This window comes from Oncorhynchus nerka, linkage group LG9b (assembly GCF_034236695.1).
Source record: "Oncorhynchus nerka isolate Pitt River linkage group LG9b, Oner_Uvic_2.0, whole genome shotgun sequence".
NCBI lineage: Eukaryota > Metazoa > Chordata > Actinopteri > Salmoniformes > Salmonidae > Oncorhynchus > Oncorhynchus nerka.
Window position 1 is genome coordinate 42487986 of NC_088424.1, and position 22065 is coordinate 42510050.

Consider the following 22065-nt stretch of genomic DNA (forward strand, 5'->3'; position numbering starts at 1 on the left):
TATTGCTCAGGTCTGTTCTATTGTGTTGGCCTTAATTTCTCTCTGTGGTTGATTAGTCAGGTCTGGCCCAGTTGTCTGTTCTGATCTCTCTGTGTATGTGTCATTGACCTCCCCGCTCTCTCTCTCTCTCTGTGCTTGCTCAGGTCTGGCCCAGTGTGCGGAGCTGTGCTGGCAGCTGAGAGGCCAGGCTGAGAGGAGGCAGGTCCCGGGGGCGAAGGTGGCCCTACAGCACAACATCGGCCTGGGAGGAGCTGTGGTCGTCACTCTCTACAGGATGGGGTTCCCTCAGGACGCCAGGTGAGTCTATCTGTCTACAAATGTACTAATTAACGGACTAGGTGAGAAACACACAACTGAGGTGATTTACTAAATAACTAAATAACTAGGCGTTATCCGTCAGATCCTTGCAGAAATCGTATGTTTAAAATAATAGAAACCAGTTTATTTATTTTTTGTGTATGGGGGGGGGGGGGGCAATTTCATGGCAACGGAATTACGCCGAGACTCAGATTTCTCACTTTAAAATGTACAATAAATAAAACTTTCTTTCCATGTTTAACAAACCAAACAACTCTATGCACAAGGACTACTTAGAACAATTTACACAGAAAATATGACAAAAACACAGATCCAAAAGTCTGGTAACAAAATCAAACTTTTCCAGTAAATGTTTTTATAAAAACATTTGACTGTGTAAATTGTTCAAAGTAGTCATTGTGCATAGAGTTGTTTGTTTTTATTAAACGTTGAAATCAATGTTTTGTTTTTTGGCAAACATTTTTAAAGTGACACATCGGAGTCTCGGTGTAATTCCGTTAATAGGGAATAGGGTTTTGTTTGGGACGTGGCCACAGCATGTACTATAACCTTCTGTGTTTGGGACGTGGCCACAGCATGTACTTTAATCTTCTGTGTTGGAACAGATTAAGTAAAGATACTGTAGTATGGCCTTGAACCATACTCCTTTCAACATTGGTACACACACACACATTTGCACACAAGCGCACACACGTTTACATTGTGACTGTCCTTCAATGATGATGTTGCACACACACACACACACACACACGCGTTTTTACTAGCCTCTCTTTTCTCTCTGAGAACGCACTCTTAACTGAAGCCGTGTTCTGTTCCTGTGTGTGTTTCTAGGTCCCAGATAGCGGCTGTCCCCACCAGAGCAGAACGTCTGGAGGGCTTCAGAGTCTATTCTGTCTTCCAGGAGATAGAGAACAAACTACAGGAGGTACACCACTTGGACAAACTGACTTCCTGTTCATCATTTATATCCTCCTATACAAAGTCCAAATGTGTTCATGTTCTGTGTGGGTGCTGACGACTGCTTCACCTCAGTCTCACTCTGCGGTGTCATTGCTGCTTGTTGTCGCATCAATTAAGTGCCACATTTGAATGTTATTTAACTTATTTAACTATAAAGCTTTTTGTATTATAATAATGCCTTTATAAGGTTATCTCTGTTTAACAGTCTGTCACCAGAGACCAATGTCAAGGTAGTCTCAGAACCCAGTACCACTAGCTAGCTATGTGATTTATGGAGTCCGTCAACTCGTATATATTTAGGTAACTTTAACCCGACGTTAGCCTCCGCTGCCACATGAACCTCACACAACCCAACAGAACGCAGAGCCATAACAGTCCATCTCTCTCTGCTCTGATGTCACATCGGGTTTGTCTGCAGGAAGGAGTAGACGTTGTGAAGAAGATTGGAGGAGTTTTTGCCTTCAAGGTGACAGATGGACCCGAGGGGAAAGAGGCTCTGTGGGTCGTAGACGCGAAGAATGGACACGGCTCCGTGAGCAACGACGCTGGTGTGTGTCTGTCTGTCATCAGATGATCTGGTCTTTGTGTTTTAATGTTCAGTGTTTTTATCAATGTGAGCATTAGAGGTATTGGAGGAGATCGATGATCTTGGCTGAGACTCTGACATATTAGATTTCCTGACAACAACAAAAAAAACAGAAGGACTTTCCGTCTGAGGAGATGGTTGTCTGCAGAATATAAATGACTGAAGGATGGGCGGTCTGTCTTCTGAGGGAGCAGTTCTGTAATGCAAAAGACAAAGAAGGATTTTTATTCAAATGCCAAACACACACAATTTTTGAATTGCTTCCTTTAGAAAACACACACACACACACAGAGAACTTTTAAATTGCTTCCTTTAGAAAACACACACACACACACACACACACACACACACAGAGAACTTTTAAATTGCTTCCATTATGGCTGTCTGGAGTAATGTCCTTTTCTTCCACTCAGCTCTGTTGAAAAACCTTTAAAAACTTGGCCTTCCTCTGAGCCTTTCCTGTTATCAAACCTATCTCACTTGTTAGGACGTTTTATAGAAAGCAAGGTAGCGTCCTAATCGCACCATATTCCCTATATGGAGCACTACTGTTGAGCACTATGGGGTGGCATTTGGGACATTGCCCCAATAGTACGTTGAATGGTCTCTAAAGAGCAGCGGACATTTCATAAAAGCAACTTCCGTGGTTGAAGTGGGAGGTGTGTGTGAAGTAGAGCACAGCACAGTACACTTCATCCTGTCCCTGGTACTGGAATGACAACTTGTTCCCTTCTTAACAACATGGACAGTAGTCTATCATGTTATTGAACCATGAATAGCGCAGTCCCAATGATTAAGGTGTTGGGCATTGAAGTTAACATGAAGTCAAGGATCCCATGTATTTTGCAGTATATAGTTGATTGTATTCTGGAATGGTTCCGATCAACAAGAAACTGGAGATGGGGGAGAAACTATAGAGCTTACTTCCTCTTTTTCTGTTCGTAAACAGCGTTGTTCTACAAAGTTGTGCCTTCTGCATGCCTTTTGATATTTTAAGTAGAAATTGTGCAACAATGTTGAATTTTAAAATCCTGTTCTATTTTTTTTTTTTTTTTTTTTACCTTTATTTTACTAGGCAAGTCAGTTAAGAACAAATTCTTATTTTCAATGACGGCCTAGGAACAGCGGGTTAACTGCCTGTTCAGGGGCAGAACGACAGATTTGTACCTTGTCAGCTCGGGGATTCGAACTTGCAACCTTTCGGTTACTAGTCCAACGCTCTAACCACTAGGCTACCCTGCCGCCCCAAAATGATGTGCCGGTTAATATAGACCACGTGGAAAATTCAATTAGATCATATATTTATTTTATATGAATAAAGACTTCCAACAGGGCGAAAACAGGTCAAATCAGTGTTTCCACGTCATTTCAACCCCCCAAAAAAGTCATTGTGATGATGACAATGGAATCAAAATGGAAAACTGATTGGATTTCCCCAAAAAAGTCATCAACTTCAGGGCATTTAGTCTTTTTCACCCAACTTTTGAATTGAAATCAAATGACATGGTGACATTGTTTTGTTGTTTTCACATTGAATTCAAAACTAAACACTGAACTGATGTCTGTGCCCGATGGGTTGCTAAAGTTAAAACAAACTGAGGGGGTCGAGCATAACATGTCAACACTCTTCTCTTATCCATAGATAAAGGGTAGAAATGTTTTTAACCATGACATTTTTTTGTGAAGATTACATTCAGTTGCCCCTCGCTGTTGGAAGGGGAAGGTTTTTGTAAGGCAGTATAATTGAAGGAAGGTTTTTGTAGGGCAGTATAATTGAAGGAAGGTTTTTGTAGGGCAGTATAATTGAAGGAAGGTTTTTATAGGGCAGTATAATTGAAGGAAGGTTTTTGTAGGGCAGGGTAATTGAAGGAAGGTTTTTGTAAGGCAGGATAATTGAAGGAAGGTTTTTGTAGGGCAGTATAATTGAAGGAAGGTTTTTGTAGGGCAGTATAATTGAAGGAAGGTTTTTGTAGGGCAGTATAATTGAAGGAAGGTTTTTGTAGGGCAGTATAATTGAAGGAAGGTTTTGTAGGGCAGTATAATTGAAGGAAGGTTTTTGTAGGGCAGTATAATTGAAGGAAGGTTTTGTAGGGCAGTATAATTGAAGGAAGGTTTTGTAGGGCAGTATAATTGAAGGAAGGTTTTGTAGGGCAGTATAATTGAAGGAAGGTTTTTGTAGGGCAGTATAATTGAAGGAAGGTTTTTGTAGGGCAGTATAATTGAAGGAAGGTTTTTGTAGGGCAGTATTTCATTGAATTCTCTCCTCCATTCAGATAAGAAGGCTGACTGCACTATCACCATGGGAGATGAAGACTTAATGAAGCTGATGACAGGCAAGATGAATCCACAGACGGTGAGTCCTTAAAACAACAATGAATAAGGCTGTGTCCCAAATGGCACCATATTCCCTATATAGTGCACAGCCTTTTCAAATCAAATTGTATTTGTCACATACACATGGTTAGCAGATGTTAATGCGAGTGTAGCAAAATGCTTTTTATCAGATCTCTATGCTAATAGGGTGCCATTTTGGATGAAGCCCAATACTATTGTCCTCTTGTTCAGTTTTATACACATTTATACAAAATATACAAACAGAAATGCCTTATTTACATAAGTATTCAGACCCTTTGCTATGAGACTCGAAATTGAGCTCAGGTGCATCCTGTTCCTATTGATCATCCTTGGTGTTTCTTCAACTTGATTGGAGTGCAACTGTGGTAAGCACAATTGTCTATATAAGGTCCCACCGTTGACAATCTTTGTCAGCAAAAACAAAGCCACGAGGTCGAAGGAATTGTCTGTAGAGCTCTGAGACAGAATTGTGTCGAGGTACAGATCTGGGGAAGGGTAACAAAAGATTTCTGCAGCATTGAAGGTCCCTAAGAAGACAGTGGCCTCCATCAATCTTAAATGGAAGTTAGGAACCACAGACTGTTCTTAGAGCTGGCCGCCCGGCCAAACTGAGCAAGCGGGCAACAAGGGCTGTTCCTTCTCACTTCATCTGACCTGACCTTGAGCTGAATTCCTCCCTCCTCCCTACCAAGCCTAGTGCAAATAGAGTTCCTCAGGAGAGGCAGATGGTTACATAGATGCGTAGAGATCAGCTTTTATGAATCTTGTAAGTATTTTTTTTAAATTAAATGTTCTTTTTATTCATTTGATTTTGGTCAAAGTGACCAAAGCGAAGCGAAGCCCGATCTTAAGTAGGATGCCAAATCTGATTTGATTGTTTTCTAAAAATAGGTTTGGAAATTGGCCAGTGTAATGAGATTAGTCCTTGTCCAGAGTGCATTCTGTTATGGCATAGGGTGGGTCTCCTCTCGCTCTCTCTCGCTCTCACTCAACCCCCCCTCCTCTCCCCTAAGAAATAAATGTCTAGTCAAGGCCTTCAGATGTATTAAGGGCATCAGCCCCTTGTCTGTTCATGGACATTGACCCTGGACGTAAGAGACATAGTCTGACAACGCCCACAGACCAAGGACAATTCACTCAACATGTAACAGACAGGGAGAGAAAAATCTATTGAATGAGTTTGTTCAAACTTCAGTCAACTTTACATGCACACACACACACGCACACACACAAGAAATAGAATGAGTATGTTTACCTACTTCAGCAAACAGTGTGGGTGTCATCAAGTACTTTGCAATCACGCAAAGTCTTCAAAATCAGAGGTCAATTGGGGCCTCTGTTAGGAACCCAGGTACCACAGGGAAAGGTGTGTTCTCAGACCTCTGTTAGGAACCCAGGTACCACAGGGAAAGGTGTGGTCTCAGACCTCTGTTAGGAACCCAGGTACCACAGGGAAAGGTGTGGTCTCAGACCTCTGTTAGGAACCCAGGTACCACAGGGAAAGGTGTGTTCTCAGACCTCTGTTAGGAACCCAGGTACCACAGGGAAAGGTGTGTTCTCAGACCTCTGTTAGGAACCCAGGTACCACAGGGAAAGGTGTGGTCTCAGACCTCTGTTAGGAACCCAGGTACCACAGGGAAAGGTGTGTTCTCAGACCTCTGTTAGGAACCCAGGTACCACAGGGGCCAGGTGTGGTTTCAGACCTCCGTTCAGATATAAAGGACTTCAAAGACCTGAGAGCGATGAGATGTATTGTTATTGAACTAACCTCGTCCCCAGGTTGGCTGGAGGATCCGACTATAACTGATTCCCATGATCCATTTTCTGACGTTGAGGAGAAAGGGAGATGACACAGCAGGGAAATATAGAAATATATTTTCCAATCCAACATTTCGCAATTGAGACAAAAGTAATACAAAGGGAGGAGAAATTCAACAGGGAAGAATGTGATTAATGATAGTGGACGGCCGATTTTCTTTCCTGGCTAAATCTAGGCCCACTTCCCACCCACACACCTGGGGCCATTGATTCATTTGGTTTAATTGATCCTTTCAGCAACACTGAACACAGTCCTTTGGGTTTTCCCTTCGTTCATTTACCCAAAGGAAAGAGAAACCTTCTTAGTATCACTTGTTTTATTCAAGCTTATGCGTCGGACTCTTAGTCTTCGTCAGAGCTTTTATTTGTGAGAGTCAGCATCAGCGAGCAGAATTGAAGGAGTTGGAAAACAAATTGAATTGAACCTTTATTTAACCACGAAAGACACTTGAGGTTAGAAACCTCTTGTTGTACCAGTTAACAGACATCATACACATACTTCCACAAGGATGAATCCTGCAATGTTATGGTTGTTTTAGGGGGTTTAGATCTGGGCCATTAATCTCGTCACCGTTTATGCATTGGATTTGATCTGAACCGCTGAAATGCAGGCAGGCATGCCTCCAGTTGGTTCATGTCAGAGCAGAGCCGTTCCCGAACACTGCCAGCCCCTCCCGCTCTATCCCCCCCCCCCCCCCGTGTCCCAGTTTTCAGTGAACTGTGTCAATCCTGCAACTGGGTAATCTGAACCCTTTAAAACTTGGATCATGAGCAGTAGTTGACTTTCCTGTGTTTTAACCCATTGTCCTCTGATTGATCATTTCTCTCTCCTACCTGTCCGCTGCAGGCATTCTTCCAGGGCAAGCTGAAGATCGCAGGAAACATGGGCATGGCCATGAAGCTTCAGAGTCTGCAGCTGGTGCCAGCCAAAGCCAAGCTGTGATTGGCTGATAGACCCTCAGCTCTGGAACTCCTGCCATATGTAGCAGTTATGCACATTCTCTCACCCCTCCTCTCACCCCTCCTCTCACCCCTTTCTCACCCCTTTCTCACCCCTCCTCTCACCCCTTTCTAACCCCTCCTCTCACCCCTTTCTCACCTCACCCCTCACCCCTCCTCTCACCCCTCACCCCTTTCTCACCCCTCCTCTCACCCCCTCCTCTCACCCCTTTCTCACCCCTCCTCTCACCCCTTTCTCACCCCTCCTCACCCCTCCTCTCAGCTCTCTCTAACCTCTCTCACCCCTCCTTTCATCTCTCTCTCACCTCTCTCTAACCTCTCTCACCCCTCCTCTCAGCTCTCTCCCCCTCGCTCACCTCTCTCTCACCTGTCTCTCCCCCTCCTCACCCTCTCCTCATCTCTCTCCTCTCCTCATCTCTCACCTCTCCTCCTCTCTGACCTCTCCTCATCTCTCACCTCTCCTCCTCTCTAACCTCTCCTCCTCTCTGACCTCTCCCTCTCTCTGACCTCTCCTCCTCTCTGACCTCTCCTCCTCACTGATCTCTCCTCCTCTCTGACCTCTCCTCCTCTCTCATCTCTCCTCCTCTCTGACCTCCTCTCTCACCTCTCCTCCTCTCCTCCTCTCTCACCTCTCCTCCTCTCCTCCTCTGACCTCCTCTCTCACCTCTCCTCCTCTCTCTGATCTCTCTGACCTCTCCTCCTCTCTGACCTCTCCTCCTCTCTCTATCATCTCATTCCATCTCTCCTCCACAACCTTTCACATTCACTCTTAATTTAGCCTCTCTCTTTCTCTATTGATCCCTCTCACTATCTATCTTTGAAATTCTACACTAGATAATTAGTTGAGAAAACAACCCCAATGTCCCAAGATTCTAACTTCCTCAAGTGTCCTGTAACATAATTGATAATGAGATAATATTTATATTTAATTCACATTTTCCTCATGATTTATGGGTTCCTCATGTTTCAACCAACCAATGTGAAGACACACACATACACACACAGAACTGGAATAATGCCTTAACTGTTATGTCACAATATTCTGCTCTGAGCTGCTGTGACAAACAGGAGGAAGAGAGATTGTGACGGTTGTGAAAAGCAATTGAAGTTTTTTTGGGGGACTCTTGACGGCCATCTTATAAACAGCTTATGAGGCTGTTGCTTTGTCAAGAAAAGCAAATGATCATCTTTAAGACCCAACTAATCTGGTTTGATCTCTGGCACTGCTGTTCAGTCGTTTAATACCACAGTGACCAGGTGGTTGTGTCCCATATGCCATGCGTTTGCTGCGAGAGCGGTGACTCTCCCGCCACATAATAATAACACTGTCATTGCAGTAAATAAATGTATACAATATTTTATGTTTGTGTAGTAAATAATGTTTAATAATAATGTAACATGGTGGACTATTTTATAATAATACAGAACACCACTTTATGTGCCTCTGGTGTCTCTATGAAACTGACAGCTCTGATTAATATGACAGTCCGATAAGACCTGATTTGAGGAAATGCTTTTCTGTAGAATGTGTGTGTGTGAGTGACTGAATGAATGCAATTGATTTTTACTAAATAAATAACAGCTATATTGACCAGAAGACTGAGTGTTTCATTAATTAACTTTCAAAGATGTGAATGAGAAGATGGCTCCCTATTCCCTATCCCAAATGGCTCCCTATTCCCTCTCCCAAGTGGCTCCCTGTTCCCTATCCCAAATGGCTCCCTATTCCCTATCCCAAGTGGCTCCCTATTCCCTATCCCAAGTGGCTCCCTATTCCCTCTCCCAAGTGGCTCCCTATTCCCTCTCCCAAGTGGCTCCCTATTCCCTCTCCCAGATGGCTCCCTATTCCCTATCCCAAGTGGCTCCCTATTCCCTATCCCAGATGGCTCCCTATTCCCTATCCCAAGTGGCTCCCTATCCCAAATGGATCCCTATTCCCTATCCCAAATGGATCCCTATTCCCTATCCCAAATGGATCCCTATTCCCTATCCCAAATGGCTCCCTATTCCCTATCCCAAATGGCTCCCTATTCCCTATCCCAAGTGGCTCCCTATTCCCTATCCCAAGTGGCTCCCTATTCCCTATTTGGCGTGCTACCTTTGACCATGGCCCGTAGGGCTGAGCGAGTACAGCCTGAGAGAGCGTTTAACATACAGATGAAACTATTAATCGTGTGTTTGCTTCACAAATTCACTGCATTGTTGTGAAAGATCTCAAGTAAGAATTTGACTGTACTGTTTTACACCTGTTGTATCCTGTGCAGGTGGCGAATAAACTTCTGAAACCTGAAATGATTGACCAGAGGTGTTTTGAGCAAACCAATTATCCAGACATATGTACACAGACCGTTTACTTTGTTCATAAGTTGTCTTACGTTTTCCTTAACAATTTTTCTGTTCAGAGGTCATTTTGTTGTTGTTAAAGGTGTAATGCATAGTAATGAAATCCCTTTCCTCTGTCTTCTCTGATTAAACCTAGGGAACTACAGTTTAGGGATTGACCAAAAAAAGTTGTGCACTAAAAATGGAAGTGTGTTCCATTTTGAAAATGGCTTTGTGCTTGTGTAGTAAGCCTCTTCCAGTCTGCATATCGATATATACTGCATTTAAAACCTATGCATGTTTATTGAGGACAATGTGTTCTGTCTCTTGCTTTAATGTCAGTTCCCCGTGTTCCTGACACGTCTACAGCACCTTCAGAAAGTATCCACGCCCCTCCACAGTTCCCCGTGTTCCTCACACGTCTACAGCACCTTCAGAAAGTATCCACGCCCCTCCACAGTTCCCCGTGTTCCTGACACGTCTACAGCACCTTCAGAAAGTATCCACGCCCCTCCACAGTTCCCCGTGTTCCTCACACGTCTACAGCACCTTCAGAAAGTATCCACGCCCCTCCACAGTTCCCCGTGTTCCTGACACGCTACACCTTCCTCCACAGTTCCCGTGTTCCTGACACGTCTACAGCACCTTCAGAAAGTATCCACGCCCCTCCACAGTTCCCCGTGTTCCTCACACGTCTACAGCACCTTCAGAAAGTATCCACGCCCCTCCACAGTTCCCCGTGTTCCTGACACGTCTACAGCACCTTCAGAAAGTATCCACGCCCCTCCACAGTTCCCCGTGTTCCTGACACGTCTACAGCACCTTCAGAAAGTATCCACGCCCCTCCACAGTTCCCCGCCCCTTCTACAGCACCTTCAGAAAGTATCCACGCCCTCCACAGTTCCCCGTGTTCCTCACACGTCTACAGCACCTTCAGAAAGTATCCACGCCCCTCCACAGTTCCCCGTGTTCCTGACACGTCTACAGCACCTTCAGAAAGTATCCACGCCCTCCACAGTTCCCCGTGTTCCTCACACGTCTACAGCACCTTCAGAAAGTATCCACGCCCCTCCACAGTTCCCCGTGTTCCTCACACGTCTCAGCACCTTCAGAAAGTTCCACGCCCCTCCACAGTTCCCCGTGTTCCTGACACGTCTACAGCACCTTCAGAAAGTATCCACGCCCCTCCACAGTTCCCCGTGTTCCTCACACGTCTACACCTTCAGAAAGTATCCACGCCCCTCCACAGTTCCCCGTGTTCACACGTCTACAGCACCTTCAGAAAGTATCCACGCCCTCCACAGTTCCCGTGTTCCTCACACGTCTACAGCACCTTCAGAAAGTATCCACGCCCCTCCACAGTTCCCCGTGTTCCTCACACGTCTACAGCACCTTCAGAAAGTATCCACGCCCCTCCACAGTTCCCCGTGTTCCTGACACGTCTACAGCACCTTCAGAAAGTATCCACGCCCCTCCACAGTTCCCCGTGTTCCTGACACGTCTACAGCACCTTCAGAAAGTATCCACGCCCCTCCACAGTTCCCCGTGTTCCTCACACGTCTACAGCACCTTCAGAAAGTATCCACGCCCCTCCACAGTTCCCCGTGTTCCTGACATGTCTACAGCACCTTCAGAAAGTATCCACGCCCCTCCACAGTTCCCCGTGTTCCTGACATGTCTACAGCACCTTCAGAAAGTATCCACGCCCCCTCCACAGTTCCCGTGTTCCTGACACGTTCACCTTCAGAAAGTATCCACGCCCCTCCACAGTTCCCCGTGTTCCTGACACGTCAGCACCTTCAGAAAGTATCCACGCCCCTCCACAGTTCCCCGTGTTCCTGACACGTCTACAGCACCTTCAGAAAGTATCCACGCCCCTCCACAGTTCCCCATGTTCCTGACACGTCTACAGCACCTTCAGAAAGTATCCACGCCCCTCCACAGTTCCCCGTGTTCCTGACACGTCTACAGCACCTTCAGAAAGTATCCACGCCCTCCACAGTTCCCGTGTTCCTGACACGTCTACAGCACCTTCAGAAAGTATCCACGCCCCTCCACAGTTCCCCGTGTTCCTCACACGTCTACAGCACCTTCAGAAAGTATCCACGCCCCTCCACAGTTCCCCGTGTTCCTGACATGTCTACAGCACCTTCAGAAAGTATCCACGCCCCTCCACAGTTCCCCGTGTTCCTCACACGTCTACAGCACCTTCAGAAAGTATCCACGCCCCCTCCACAGTTCCCCGTGTTCCTGACACGGCTACAGCACCTTCAGAAAGTATCCACGCCCCTCCACAGTTCCCCGTGTTCCTGACACGTCTACAGCACCTTCAGAAAGTATCCACGCCCCTCCACAGTTCCCCGTGTTCCTGACACGTCTACAGCACCTTCAGAAAGTATCCACGCCCCTCCACAGTTCCCCGTGTTCCTGACACGTCTACAGCACCTTCAGAAAGTATCCACGCCCCTCCACAGTTCCCCGTGTTCCTGACACGTCTACAGCACCTTCAGAAAGTATCCACGCCCCTCCACTTTTTTCCACTTTTTGTCTTCTCCCAAAAGTGGGATTAAAATGGATTTGTCTTTTTTTGGGGGGTCAACGATCAACACAAAGTCAATAAATTAAGTATTCAACCTCCTGAGGCAATAGGGCGGCAGGTAGACTAGTGGTTAGAGCGTTGGGCCAGTAACTGGAAGGTTGCTGGCTTGAAACTCCGTGCTGACAAGGTAAAAATCTATCATTCTGCCACTGAGCAAGGCAGTTAAACCACTTTTCCCCGGGCGCCGAAGACATGGATGTCCATTATGGCAGCCCCCCTCAGAGGGGTCAGGGGGGGGGTTGGGTTAAATGCAGAAGACACATTTCAGTTGAATACATTGTTTGACAACTGACTAGGTACCCCCCCTTTCCCAATACGTGTTAGAATCACCTTTGATAGTGATTCAAGCTGTAAGTCTTTCTGGGTAATTCTCTAAGAGCTTTTTACTCTGGGATTGCGCAACATTTTGCCCATTGTTCATTTCAGAATTATTAAAGCTCTGTCAAATTGGTTGTTGATCATTGTTAGACAACTACTTTCATGTCTTGCCATAGATTTTCAAGCAGATTTCAGTCAAAACTGGAACTCGGCCACTCAGGAACATTCACTGTCTTCTTGGTAAGCAACTCCAGTGTAGAGTTGGCCTTGTTTTTTAAGTTATTGTCCTGCTGAAAGGTAAATTCATCTCCCAGTGTCTGGTGGAAAGCAGACTGAACCAGGTTTCCCTCTAGGATTTTGCCTGTGCAGAGCTCCATTCCGTTTCTTTTTTATCCTGAAAAAACTCTGCAGTCCTTCACGATTACAAGCATACCCATAACATGATGCAGCCACCACTATGCTTGAAAATATGGAGAGTCGTACTCAGTAATGTGTTGTATTGGATTAGCCCCAAACACAACACTTTGTATTCAGGTTAGTATAGTAGAGTAACTACAATATTGATCCGTCCTCAGTTTTCTCCCAACACAGCAATTTAAGTCTGTTTTAAAGTCAACATTGGCCTTCTGGTGAAATCCCTGAGTGGTTTATTTCCTCTCCAGCAACTGAGTAAGGAAAGGCGCTTTTATCTTTGTAGTGACTGGGTGTATTGATTCACCATGCTCAAAGGGATATTCAAGGTATGTTTTTTTTACCCATCAACCAATAGGTGTCCTTCTTTGTGAGGCATTGGAAAACCTCCCTGGTATTTGTGTTTGAATCTGTGTTTGAAAATCTCTGCTCGACTGGTCAGATAATTGTGTATGTGCGAGGTACAGAGATGAGGTAGTCATTCAAAAACTATGTTAAGCACTTATTGCACACAGTGAGTCCATGTATCTTATTATGTGACTTGTTCGGCACATGTTTACTCCTGAACTTATTTAGGCTTTCCATAACAAATATGTTGAACACTTATTGACTCAAGATATTTCAGCTATTCTTTTTTTCTTTTTTTATAAAAACATAATTCCGCTTTGACGTTATTGCGTGTAGACCACTGACACATTTTAAATTCAGGCTGTAACACAACAAAATGTGTAAGAAGTCCAAGGGTGTGAATAATGTAACAAAACCAGACCCAACTTTAATCCCACAAATCCAATGCAGCCGCGTTAGAAGTTCAAACACTTGAATTAGACTGATAGGCTTTAGATTCTCTGTCTAAATGGACTTGAAAACATGCATTATCCTGACGTCAATGGTTTGACATGAGAACATGCATTATCCTAACATCAATGGTTTGACATGAGAACATGCATTATCCTGACGTCAATGTTTGACATGAAAACATGCATTATCCCGACGTCAGTGAGGTCTGCACAACGCATCACCGGGGGCAAACTACCTGCCCTCCGGGACACCTACAGCACCCGATGTCACAGGAAGGCCATAAAGATCATCAAGGACAACAACCACCCGAGCCACTGCCTGTTCACCCCGCTATCATCCAGAAGACGAGGTCAGTACAGGTGCATCAAAGCAGGGACCGAGAGACTGAAAAACAGCTTCTATCTCAAGGCCATCAGACTGTTAAACAGCCACCACTAACATTGAGTGTCTGCTGCCAACACACTGACTCAACTCCAGCCACTTTAATAATGGGAATTGATGGGAATTTATGTAAAATGTATCACTAGTCACTTTAAACAATGCTACTTAATATAATGTTTACATACCCTCCATTACTCATCTCAAATGTATATGTATATACTGTACACTATATCATCTACTGCATTTTTATGTAATACATGTATCACTAGCCACTTTAAACTATGCCACTTTGTTTACATACTCATCTCATATGTATATACTGTACTCGATACCATCTACTGCATCTTGTCTATGCCGTTCTGTACCATCACTCATTCATATATCTTTATGTACATATTCTTTATCCCTTTACACTTGTGTCTATAAGGTAGTTGTTGTGAAATTGTTAGGTTAGATTACTCGTTGGTTATTACTGCATTGTCGGAACTAGAAGCACAAGCATTTTGCTACACTCGCGTTAACATCTGCTAACCATGTGTATGTGACAAATAACTTTGATTTGATTTGTTGTACATAGGTATCTTTAAGGGTCAAATGTCATGTTGATCTTTCTCTCAGGACATGATTGGTTTTCTACAAAGACGGAACTTTCTGCATACCAATTGACACGTTATTCCCTATGTAGTGCACTACTTTTGACCAGAGCTCTATGGCACCCTATTCCCTATATAGTGTACTACTTTAGACCAGGGCTGGCACCCTATTCCCTATATAGTGTACTACTTTAAACCAGGGCTGGCACCCTATTCCCTATATAGTGTACTACTTTAGACCAGGGCTGGCACCCTATTCCCTATATAGTGTACTACTTTAGACCAGGGCTGGCACCCTATTCCCTATATAGTGTACTACTTTAGACCAGGGCTGGCACCCTATTCCCTATATAGTGTACTACTTTAGAGCAGGGCTGGCACCCTATTCCCTCTATAGTGTACTACTTTAGACCAGGGCTGGCACCCTATTCCCTATATAGTGTACTACTTTAGACCAGTGCTCTATGGCACCCTATTCCCTCTATAGTGTACTACTTTAGACCAGGGCTGGCACCCTATTCCCTCTATAGTGTACTACTTTAGACCAGGGCTGGCACCCTATTCCCTCTATAGTGTACTACTTCAGACCAGGGCACTATGTACTACTCCACAGTCCTACCTTATCAGTGGCTGAATCCAGACTTTTGCCCTTTGCCTCTCTCCATAGGATCCATGAGATTTAACAATAACATGTTTGACAGAATATAAACTTCCTGCTTCCCCCCTTGTCTCACTCAGTAACTTTCCGTACACCTAGTTCTTATCCAGTTCTTAATATATACATTCATTAAATGTAAAGTAATCAATCAATTCTAGTATCGTAACATGAATAAGTGTATTTCATTCTAGAATCCTACACCGTACTTCCCCAATTCTAGTATCGTAACATGAATAAGTGTATTTCATTCTAGAATCCTACTTCCCCAAAAGAGTTGAGCCAGTCACGTGTTTGTTTGTAAATAGCACAACAGGAGAATTCAATCTAACCTATATTTAACTAGACAAATTCTTATTTACAATGACGGCCTACACCGGCCAAAACCGTACGATGCTGGGTCAGTTCTGCACCTGGAGAAAGTGAGCTGGTGAGTCCATAGCGTTCAATATTTATCGGCGAGTCATTTGCGCGGCGCACATTAGGTGATGATTTGCACAATTGCTTTCCTTCACTTTCTCTTGTAAATGTCCACACTCACCGAAAATGACATCCGGTAGCTACTAACTATACTTGTATAACTTTATGAGCTGGATTTGTCTGTCTCTGCCATTTGTTTGTTCCTTTTCGATTCATTTTTTTTCTTCTGTATTCTGGTAATAGAGGCTAAATGGTATTTTCTTGCATTTTTAGCGCCCCTTGGTATTACCGTGAATCCCGGGATAAGAAAGAATGTATGACAATATGAATGTAGCCCACCAAGCTTAGTGCAAATAGAGTTCCTCAGGAGAGGCAGATGGTTACATAGATGCGTAGAGATCAGAACTTGTATTTTTTTTATTCATTTGAGTTTTTTTAGTTTTTTTCATTTGATTTTGGTCAAAATGACCAAAGCGAGCGAAGCCCAATCTTAAGTAGGATGCCAAATCTGATTTGATTGTTTTCTAAAAATAGGTTTGGAAATTGGCCAGTGTAATGAGATTAGTCCTTGTCCAGAACGCATTCTCTCTCTCTCTCTCTCTCTCTCTCTCTCTCTCTCTCACTCTCACTCTCACTCACACACACACACACACACACACACACACACACACACACACACACACACACACACACACACACACACACACACTCAACCCCCCACCCCCTCCTCTCCCCTAAGAAATAAATGTCTAGTCAAGGCCTTCAGATGTATTAAGGGCATCAGCCCTTGTCTGTTCATGGACATTGACCCTGGACGTAAGGGACACAGTCTGACAACGCCCACAGACCAAGGACAATTCACTCAACATGTAACAGACAGGGAGAGAAAAATCAATTGAATGAGTTTGTTCACAAACTTCAGTCAACTTTACATACACACACACACACACACACACACACACACACACACACACACACACACACACACACAAGAAATGGAATGAGTATGTTTACCTACTTCAACAAACAATGTGGGTGTCCTCAAGTACTTTGCAATCACCCAAACCTCTTTGGGATAGGATAGGAGGCAGCATTTTCACTTTTGGATAAATAGCGTGCCCAATTTCAACTTCCTGCTACTCATGCCAAAAATACAAGATATGCATATTATTAGTAGATTTGGATAGAAAACACTCTGAAGTTTCAAAAACTGTTTGAATCATGTCTGTGAGTATGTAACAGGCAAAACCCCGAGGACTAACCATTCAGAATTTTTTTTGAGGTCACTGTCAATTCAATGAGTTTTCATTGGGGAACTAGATTTCTAAGGCACTTGTTTGCAGTTCCTACCGCTTCCACTGGATGTTACAGTCTTTGGAAATAGGTTGAGGTTATTCCTTTGTGCAATGAAGAAGTACGGCCATATTGGATCAGGGTAACGTTATGTGTACTGTTTGAGAGTTGCGCAAGACTAAAAAAGTGGCGTTAGTTTGTGATCCTGTATTGACAGATAGACCCGTCTTCATTTTGATTGATTATTAACGTTTAAAAATACCTAAAGTTGTATTACAAAAGTAGTTTGAAATGTTTTGGCAAAGTTTACAGGTAACTTTTGAGATATTTAATAGTGACGTTGCGCAAATTTGGAAGCTGTTTTTTTCTGGATCAAATGTGCCAAATAAATGGACATTTTGGATATATATCGACGGAATTAATCGACCAAAAGGACCATTTGTGATGTTTATGGGACATATTGGAGTGCCAACAAAAGAAGCTCGTCAAAGGTAATGCATGATTTATATTTTATTTCTGCGTTTTGTGTGGTGCCTGCATGGTTGAAATATGCTATTCTCTCTTTGTTTACTGTTACGCTATCATCAGATAATAGCTTCTTATGCTTTCGCCGAAAAGCCTTTTTGAAATCTGACATGTTGGCTGGATTCACAACGAGTGTAGCTTTAATTATTTTCTTACATGTGTCATTTAATGAAAGTTTGAATTTTATAGTATTTTATTTGAATTTGGCGCTCTGCATTTTCCCTGGCAATTGGCCAGGTGGGACATTTGCGTCCCGCCTATCCCAGAGAGGCTAATTAGGAACCCAGGTACCAAAGGGAAAGGCCAGCTGTGGCCACTTTTGACTCATGTGCGCTACTTTCAGAACTACTGTCTAAAAAGTATACAAAAGTGCCGGAGAATCTCTTTCCCTCATACTACCAACTGGGATCATTTTCACCCCAGAGGCATATTTTTTATCATAGCCCAAAGGTGGTTTATTCAATTCTTCAAAATGTTCATGATTTGACAATCAAAATCATTGTTTAGTCTCTGTATCAAATTCAAGTCCTTTGAAGTCATTTTGACCACCATCAAAAACACCTAATTCTGCCTATAGTAATTTGATAGATTGTACCTTTCAATCTACCGCATCACCAGAGGTTGGAGTTAGCCGTACCACCAGAGGGTGGAGTTAACCGTACCACCAGAGGGAGGAGGTATCCGTACCACCAGACGGAGGAGGTAACCGTACCACCAGAGGGAGGAGTTAACCGTACCACCAGAGGGAGGAGTTAACCGTACCACCAGAGGGTGGAGGGTGCCGTACCACCAGAGGGAGGAGTTAACCGTACCACCAGAGGGAGGAGTTAACCGTACCACCAGAGGGAGGAGGTATCCGTACCACCAGACGGAGGAGGTAACCGTACCACCAGAGGGAAGAGTTAACCGTACCACCAGAGGGTGGAGGGTGCCGTACCACCAGAGGGAGGAGGTAACCGTACCACCAGATGGAGGAGGTAACCGTACCACCAGAGGGAAGAGTTAACCTTACCACCAGAGGGTGGAGGGTGCCGTACCACCAGAGGGAGGAGTTAACCGTACCACCAGAGGGTGGAGGGTGCCGTACCACCAGAGGGAGGAGTTAACCGTACCACCAGAAGGAGGAGGTATCCGTACCACCAGACGGAGGAGGTAACCGTACCACCAGACGGAGGAGGTAACCGTACCACCAGACAGAGGAGGTAACCGTACCACCAGACGGAGGAGGTACCCATACCACCAGAGGGAGGAGTTCACCGTACCACCAGAGGGAGGAGTTCACCGTACCACCAGAGGGAGGAGTTCACCGTACCACCAGAGGGAGGAGTTCACCGTACCACCAGAGGGAGGAGTTCACCGTACCACCAGACGGAGGAGGTAACCGTACCACCAGACGGAGGAGGTAACCGTACCACCAGACGGAGGAGGTAACCGTACCACCAGACGGAGGAGGTAACCGTACCACCAGAGGGAGGAGTTAATCGTACCACCAGAGGGTGGAGGGTGCCGTACCACCAGAGGGAGGAGTTAACCGTACCACCAGAGGGTGGAGGTTGCCGTACCACCTGAGGTAGTAATTTCCCGGTACCACCAGAAGGAGGAGTTATCCGTACCACCAGAGGGAGGAGTTAACCGTACCACCAGAAGGAGGAGGTATCCGTACCACCAGACGGAGGAGGTAACCGTACCACCAGACGGAGGAGGTATCCGTACCACCAGACAGAGGAGGTAACCGTACCACCAGACGGAGGAGGTACCCATACCACCAGAGGGAGGAGTTCACCGTACCACCAGAGGGAGGAGTTCACCGTACCACCAGAGGGAGGAGTTCACCGTACCACCAGAGGGAGGAGTTCACCGTACCACCAGAGGGAGGAGTTCACCGTACCACCAGACGGAGGAGGTAACCGTACCACCAGACGGAGGAGGTAACCGTACCACCAGACGGAGGAGGTAACCGTACCACCAGACGGAGGAGGTAACCGTACCACCAGAGGGAGGAGTTAATCGTACCACCAGAGGGTGGAGGGTGCCGTACCACCAGAGGGAGGAGTTAACCGTACCACCAGAGGGTGGAGGTTGCCGTACCACCAGAGGTAGTAGTTTCCCGGTACCACCAGAAGGAGGAGTTATCCGTACCACCAGAGGGAGGAGTTCACCGTACCACCAGAAGGAGGAGGTACCCGTACCACCAGAAGGAGGAGGTACCCATACCACCAGACGGAGGAGGTACCAGTACCACCAGAGGGAGGAGTTCACCGTACCACCAGACAGAGGAGGTACCCGTACCACCAGAGGGAGGAGTTCACCGTACCACCAGAAGGAGGAGGTAACCGTACCACCAGAAGGAGGAGGTAACCGTACCACCAGACGGAGGAGGTAACCATACCACCAGAGGGAGGAGGTATCCGTACCACTAGAAGGAGGAGGTAACCGTACCACCAGAGGGAGGAGGTAACCGTACCACCAGACGGAGGAGGTAACCGTACCACCAGAGGGAGGAGGTATCCTTACCACCAGACGGAGGAGGTACCAGTACCACCAGACAGAGGAGGTAACCGTACCACCAGACGGAGGAGGTAACCGTACCACCAGACGGAGGAGGTAACCGTACCACCAGACAGAGGAGGTAACCGTACCACCAGACAGAGGAGGTAACCGTACCACTAGAAGGAGGAGGTAACCGTACCACTAGAAGGAGGAGGTAACCGTACCACCAGACGGAGGAGGTAACCGTACCACCAGAAGGAGGAGGTAACCGTACCACCAGACGGAGGAGGTAACCGTACCACCAGACGGAGGAGGTAACCGTACCACCAGACGGAGGAGGTAACCGTACCACCAGACGGAGGAGGTAACCGTACCACCAGACGGAGGAGGTAACCGTACCACCAGACGGAGGAGGTAACCGTACCACCAGACGGAGGAGGTAACCGTACCGTAACCGTACCACCAGACGGAGGAGGTAACCGTACCACCAGAAGGAGGAGGTAACCGTACCACCAGACGGAGGAGGTAACCGTACCACCAGACGGAGGAGGTAACCGTACCACCAGACGGAGGAGGTAACCGGACGGAGGAGGTAACCGTACCACCAGACGGAGGAGGTAACCGTACCACCAGACGGAGGAGGTAACCGTACCACCAGACGGAGGAGGTAACCGTACCACCAGACGGAGGAGGTAACCAGTAACTGTCCACCAGACGGAGGAGGTAACCGTACCACCAGACGGAGGAGGTAACCGTACCACCAGACGGAGGAGGTAACCGTACCACCAGAAGGAGGAGGTAACCGTACCACCAGACGGAGGAGGTAACCGTACCACTAGAAGGAGGAGGTAACCGTACCACCAGACGGAGGAGGTAACCGTACCACCAGACGGAGGAGGTAACCGTACCACCAGACGGAGGAGGTAACCGTACCATCAGACGGAGGAGGTACCCGTACCACCAGAGGGTGGAGTTCACCGTACCACCAGACGGAGGAGGTAACCGTACCACCAGAGGGAGGAGGTACCAGTACCACCAGAGGGAGGAGTTACCTGTGCCGGGGACCTGTGTCAGTGATTTTGACCAGATAGACTGATCATCTTCAGAGATACAGCTCCCCATGTACTCGGCCTAAGCTGTAACTTTTCTATACCATGTTATGACTGTGTTTTTACACTGCTGCTACTCACTGTTTATTATCTATGCATAGTCACTTTACCCCTACCTACATGTACATATTACCTCAATTACCTCGACTAACCGGTGCCCCTACACATTGACTCTGTACCGGTACCCCCTGTATATAGCCTCCACATTGACTCTGTACCGGTACCCCCTGTATATAGCCTCTACATTGACTCTGTACCAGTACCCCTGTATATAGTCTCCACATTGACTCTGTACCAGTACCCCCTGTATATAGCCCTGTACCCTATAGTCTCCACATTGACTCTGTACCAGTACCCCCTGTTTATAGTCTCCACATTGACTCTGTACCAGTACCCCTGTATATAGCCTCCACATTGACTCTGTACCAGTACCCCTGTATATAGTCTCCACATTGACTCTGTACCAGTACCCCTGTATATAGCCTCCACATTGACTCTGTACCAGTACCCCCTGTATATAGCCTCCACATTGTAACAGTACCCCTGTATATAGCATCCACATTGTACCAGTACCCCCTGTATATAGTCTCCACATTGTACCAGTACCCTGTATATAGTCTCCACATTGACTCTGTACCAGTACCCCTGTATATAGTCTCCACATTGACTCTGTACCAGTACCCCTGTATATAGTCTCCACATTGACTCTGTACCAGTACCCCTGTATATAGTCTCCACATTGACTCTGTACCAGTACCCCTGTATATAGCCTCCACATTGACTCTGTACCAGTACCCCTGTATATAGCCTCCACATTGACTCTGTACCAGTACCCCTGTATATAGCCTCCACATTGACTCTGTACCAGTACCCTGTATATAGCCTCCACATTGACTCTGTACCAGTACCCCTGTATATAGTCTCCACATTGACTCTGTACCAGTACCCCTGTATATAGCCTCCACATTGACTCTGTACCAGTACCCCTGTATATAGCCTCCACATTGACTCTGTACCAGTACCCCTGTATATAGCCTCCACATTGACTCTGTACCAGTACCCCTGTATATAGCATCCACATTGACTCTGTACCAGTACCCCTGTATATAGCCTCCACATTGACTCTGTACCAGTACCCCCTGTATATAGCA

At 45.9% G+C, this 22065-nt stretch overlaps 1 protein-coding gene and 1 long non-coding RNA gene across 2 annotated transcripts in view; one reads left to right on the plus strand and one right to left on the minus strand.

The window, feature by feature from the left end:
• scp2a (sterol carrier protein 2a) overlaps window positions 1–8594 on the plus strand; it is a 72612-nt gene extending 64018 nt beyond the window's left edge. Inside the window, exons 12-16 of the mRNA XM_065013736.1 lie at window positions 144–297; window positions 1150–1243; window positions 1697–1826; window positions 4138–4217; window positions 6885–8594. Coding sequence (XP_064869808.1) covers window positions 144–297; window positions 1150–1243; window positions 1697–1826; window positions 4138–4217; window positions 6885–6980 — 554 coding nt within the window. The 3' untranslated portion in view covers window positions 6981–8594. The remainder of the gene's footprint in view (window positions 1–143; window positions 298–1149; window positions 1244–1696; window positions 1827–4137; window positions 4218–6884) is intronic.
• LOC115117719 (uncharacterized) lies at window positions 1746–15280 on the minus strand. Its single transcript, XR_003861727.2, has 2 exons — window positions 15042–15280; window positions 1746–2060 (listed from the first exon to the last, which is right to left on the minus strand). It is a non-coding gene; the product is annotated as an uncharacterized LOC115117719 (long non-coding RNA).
• Window positions 15281–22065: the final 6785 nt, after the last annotated feature.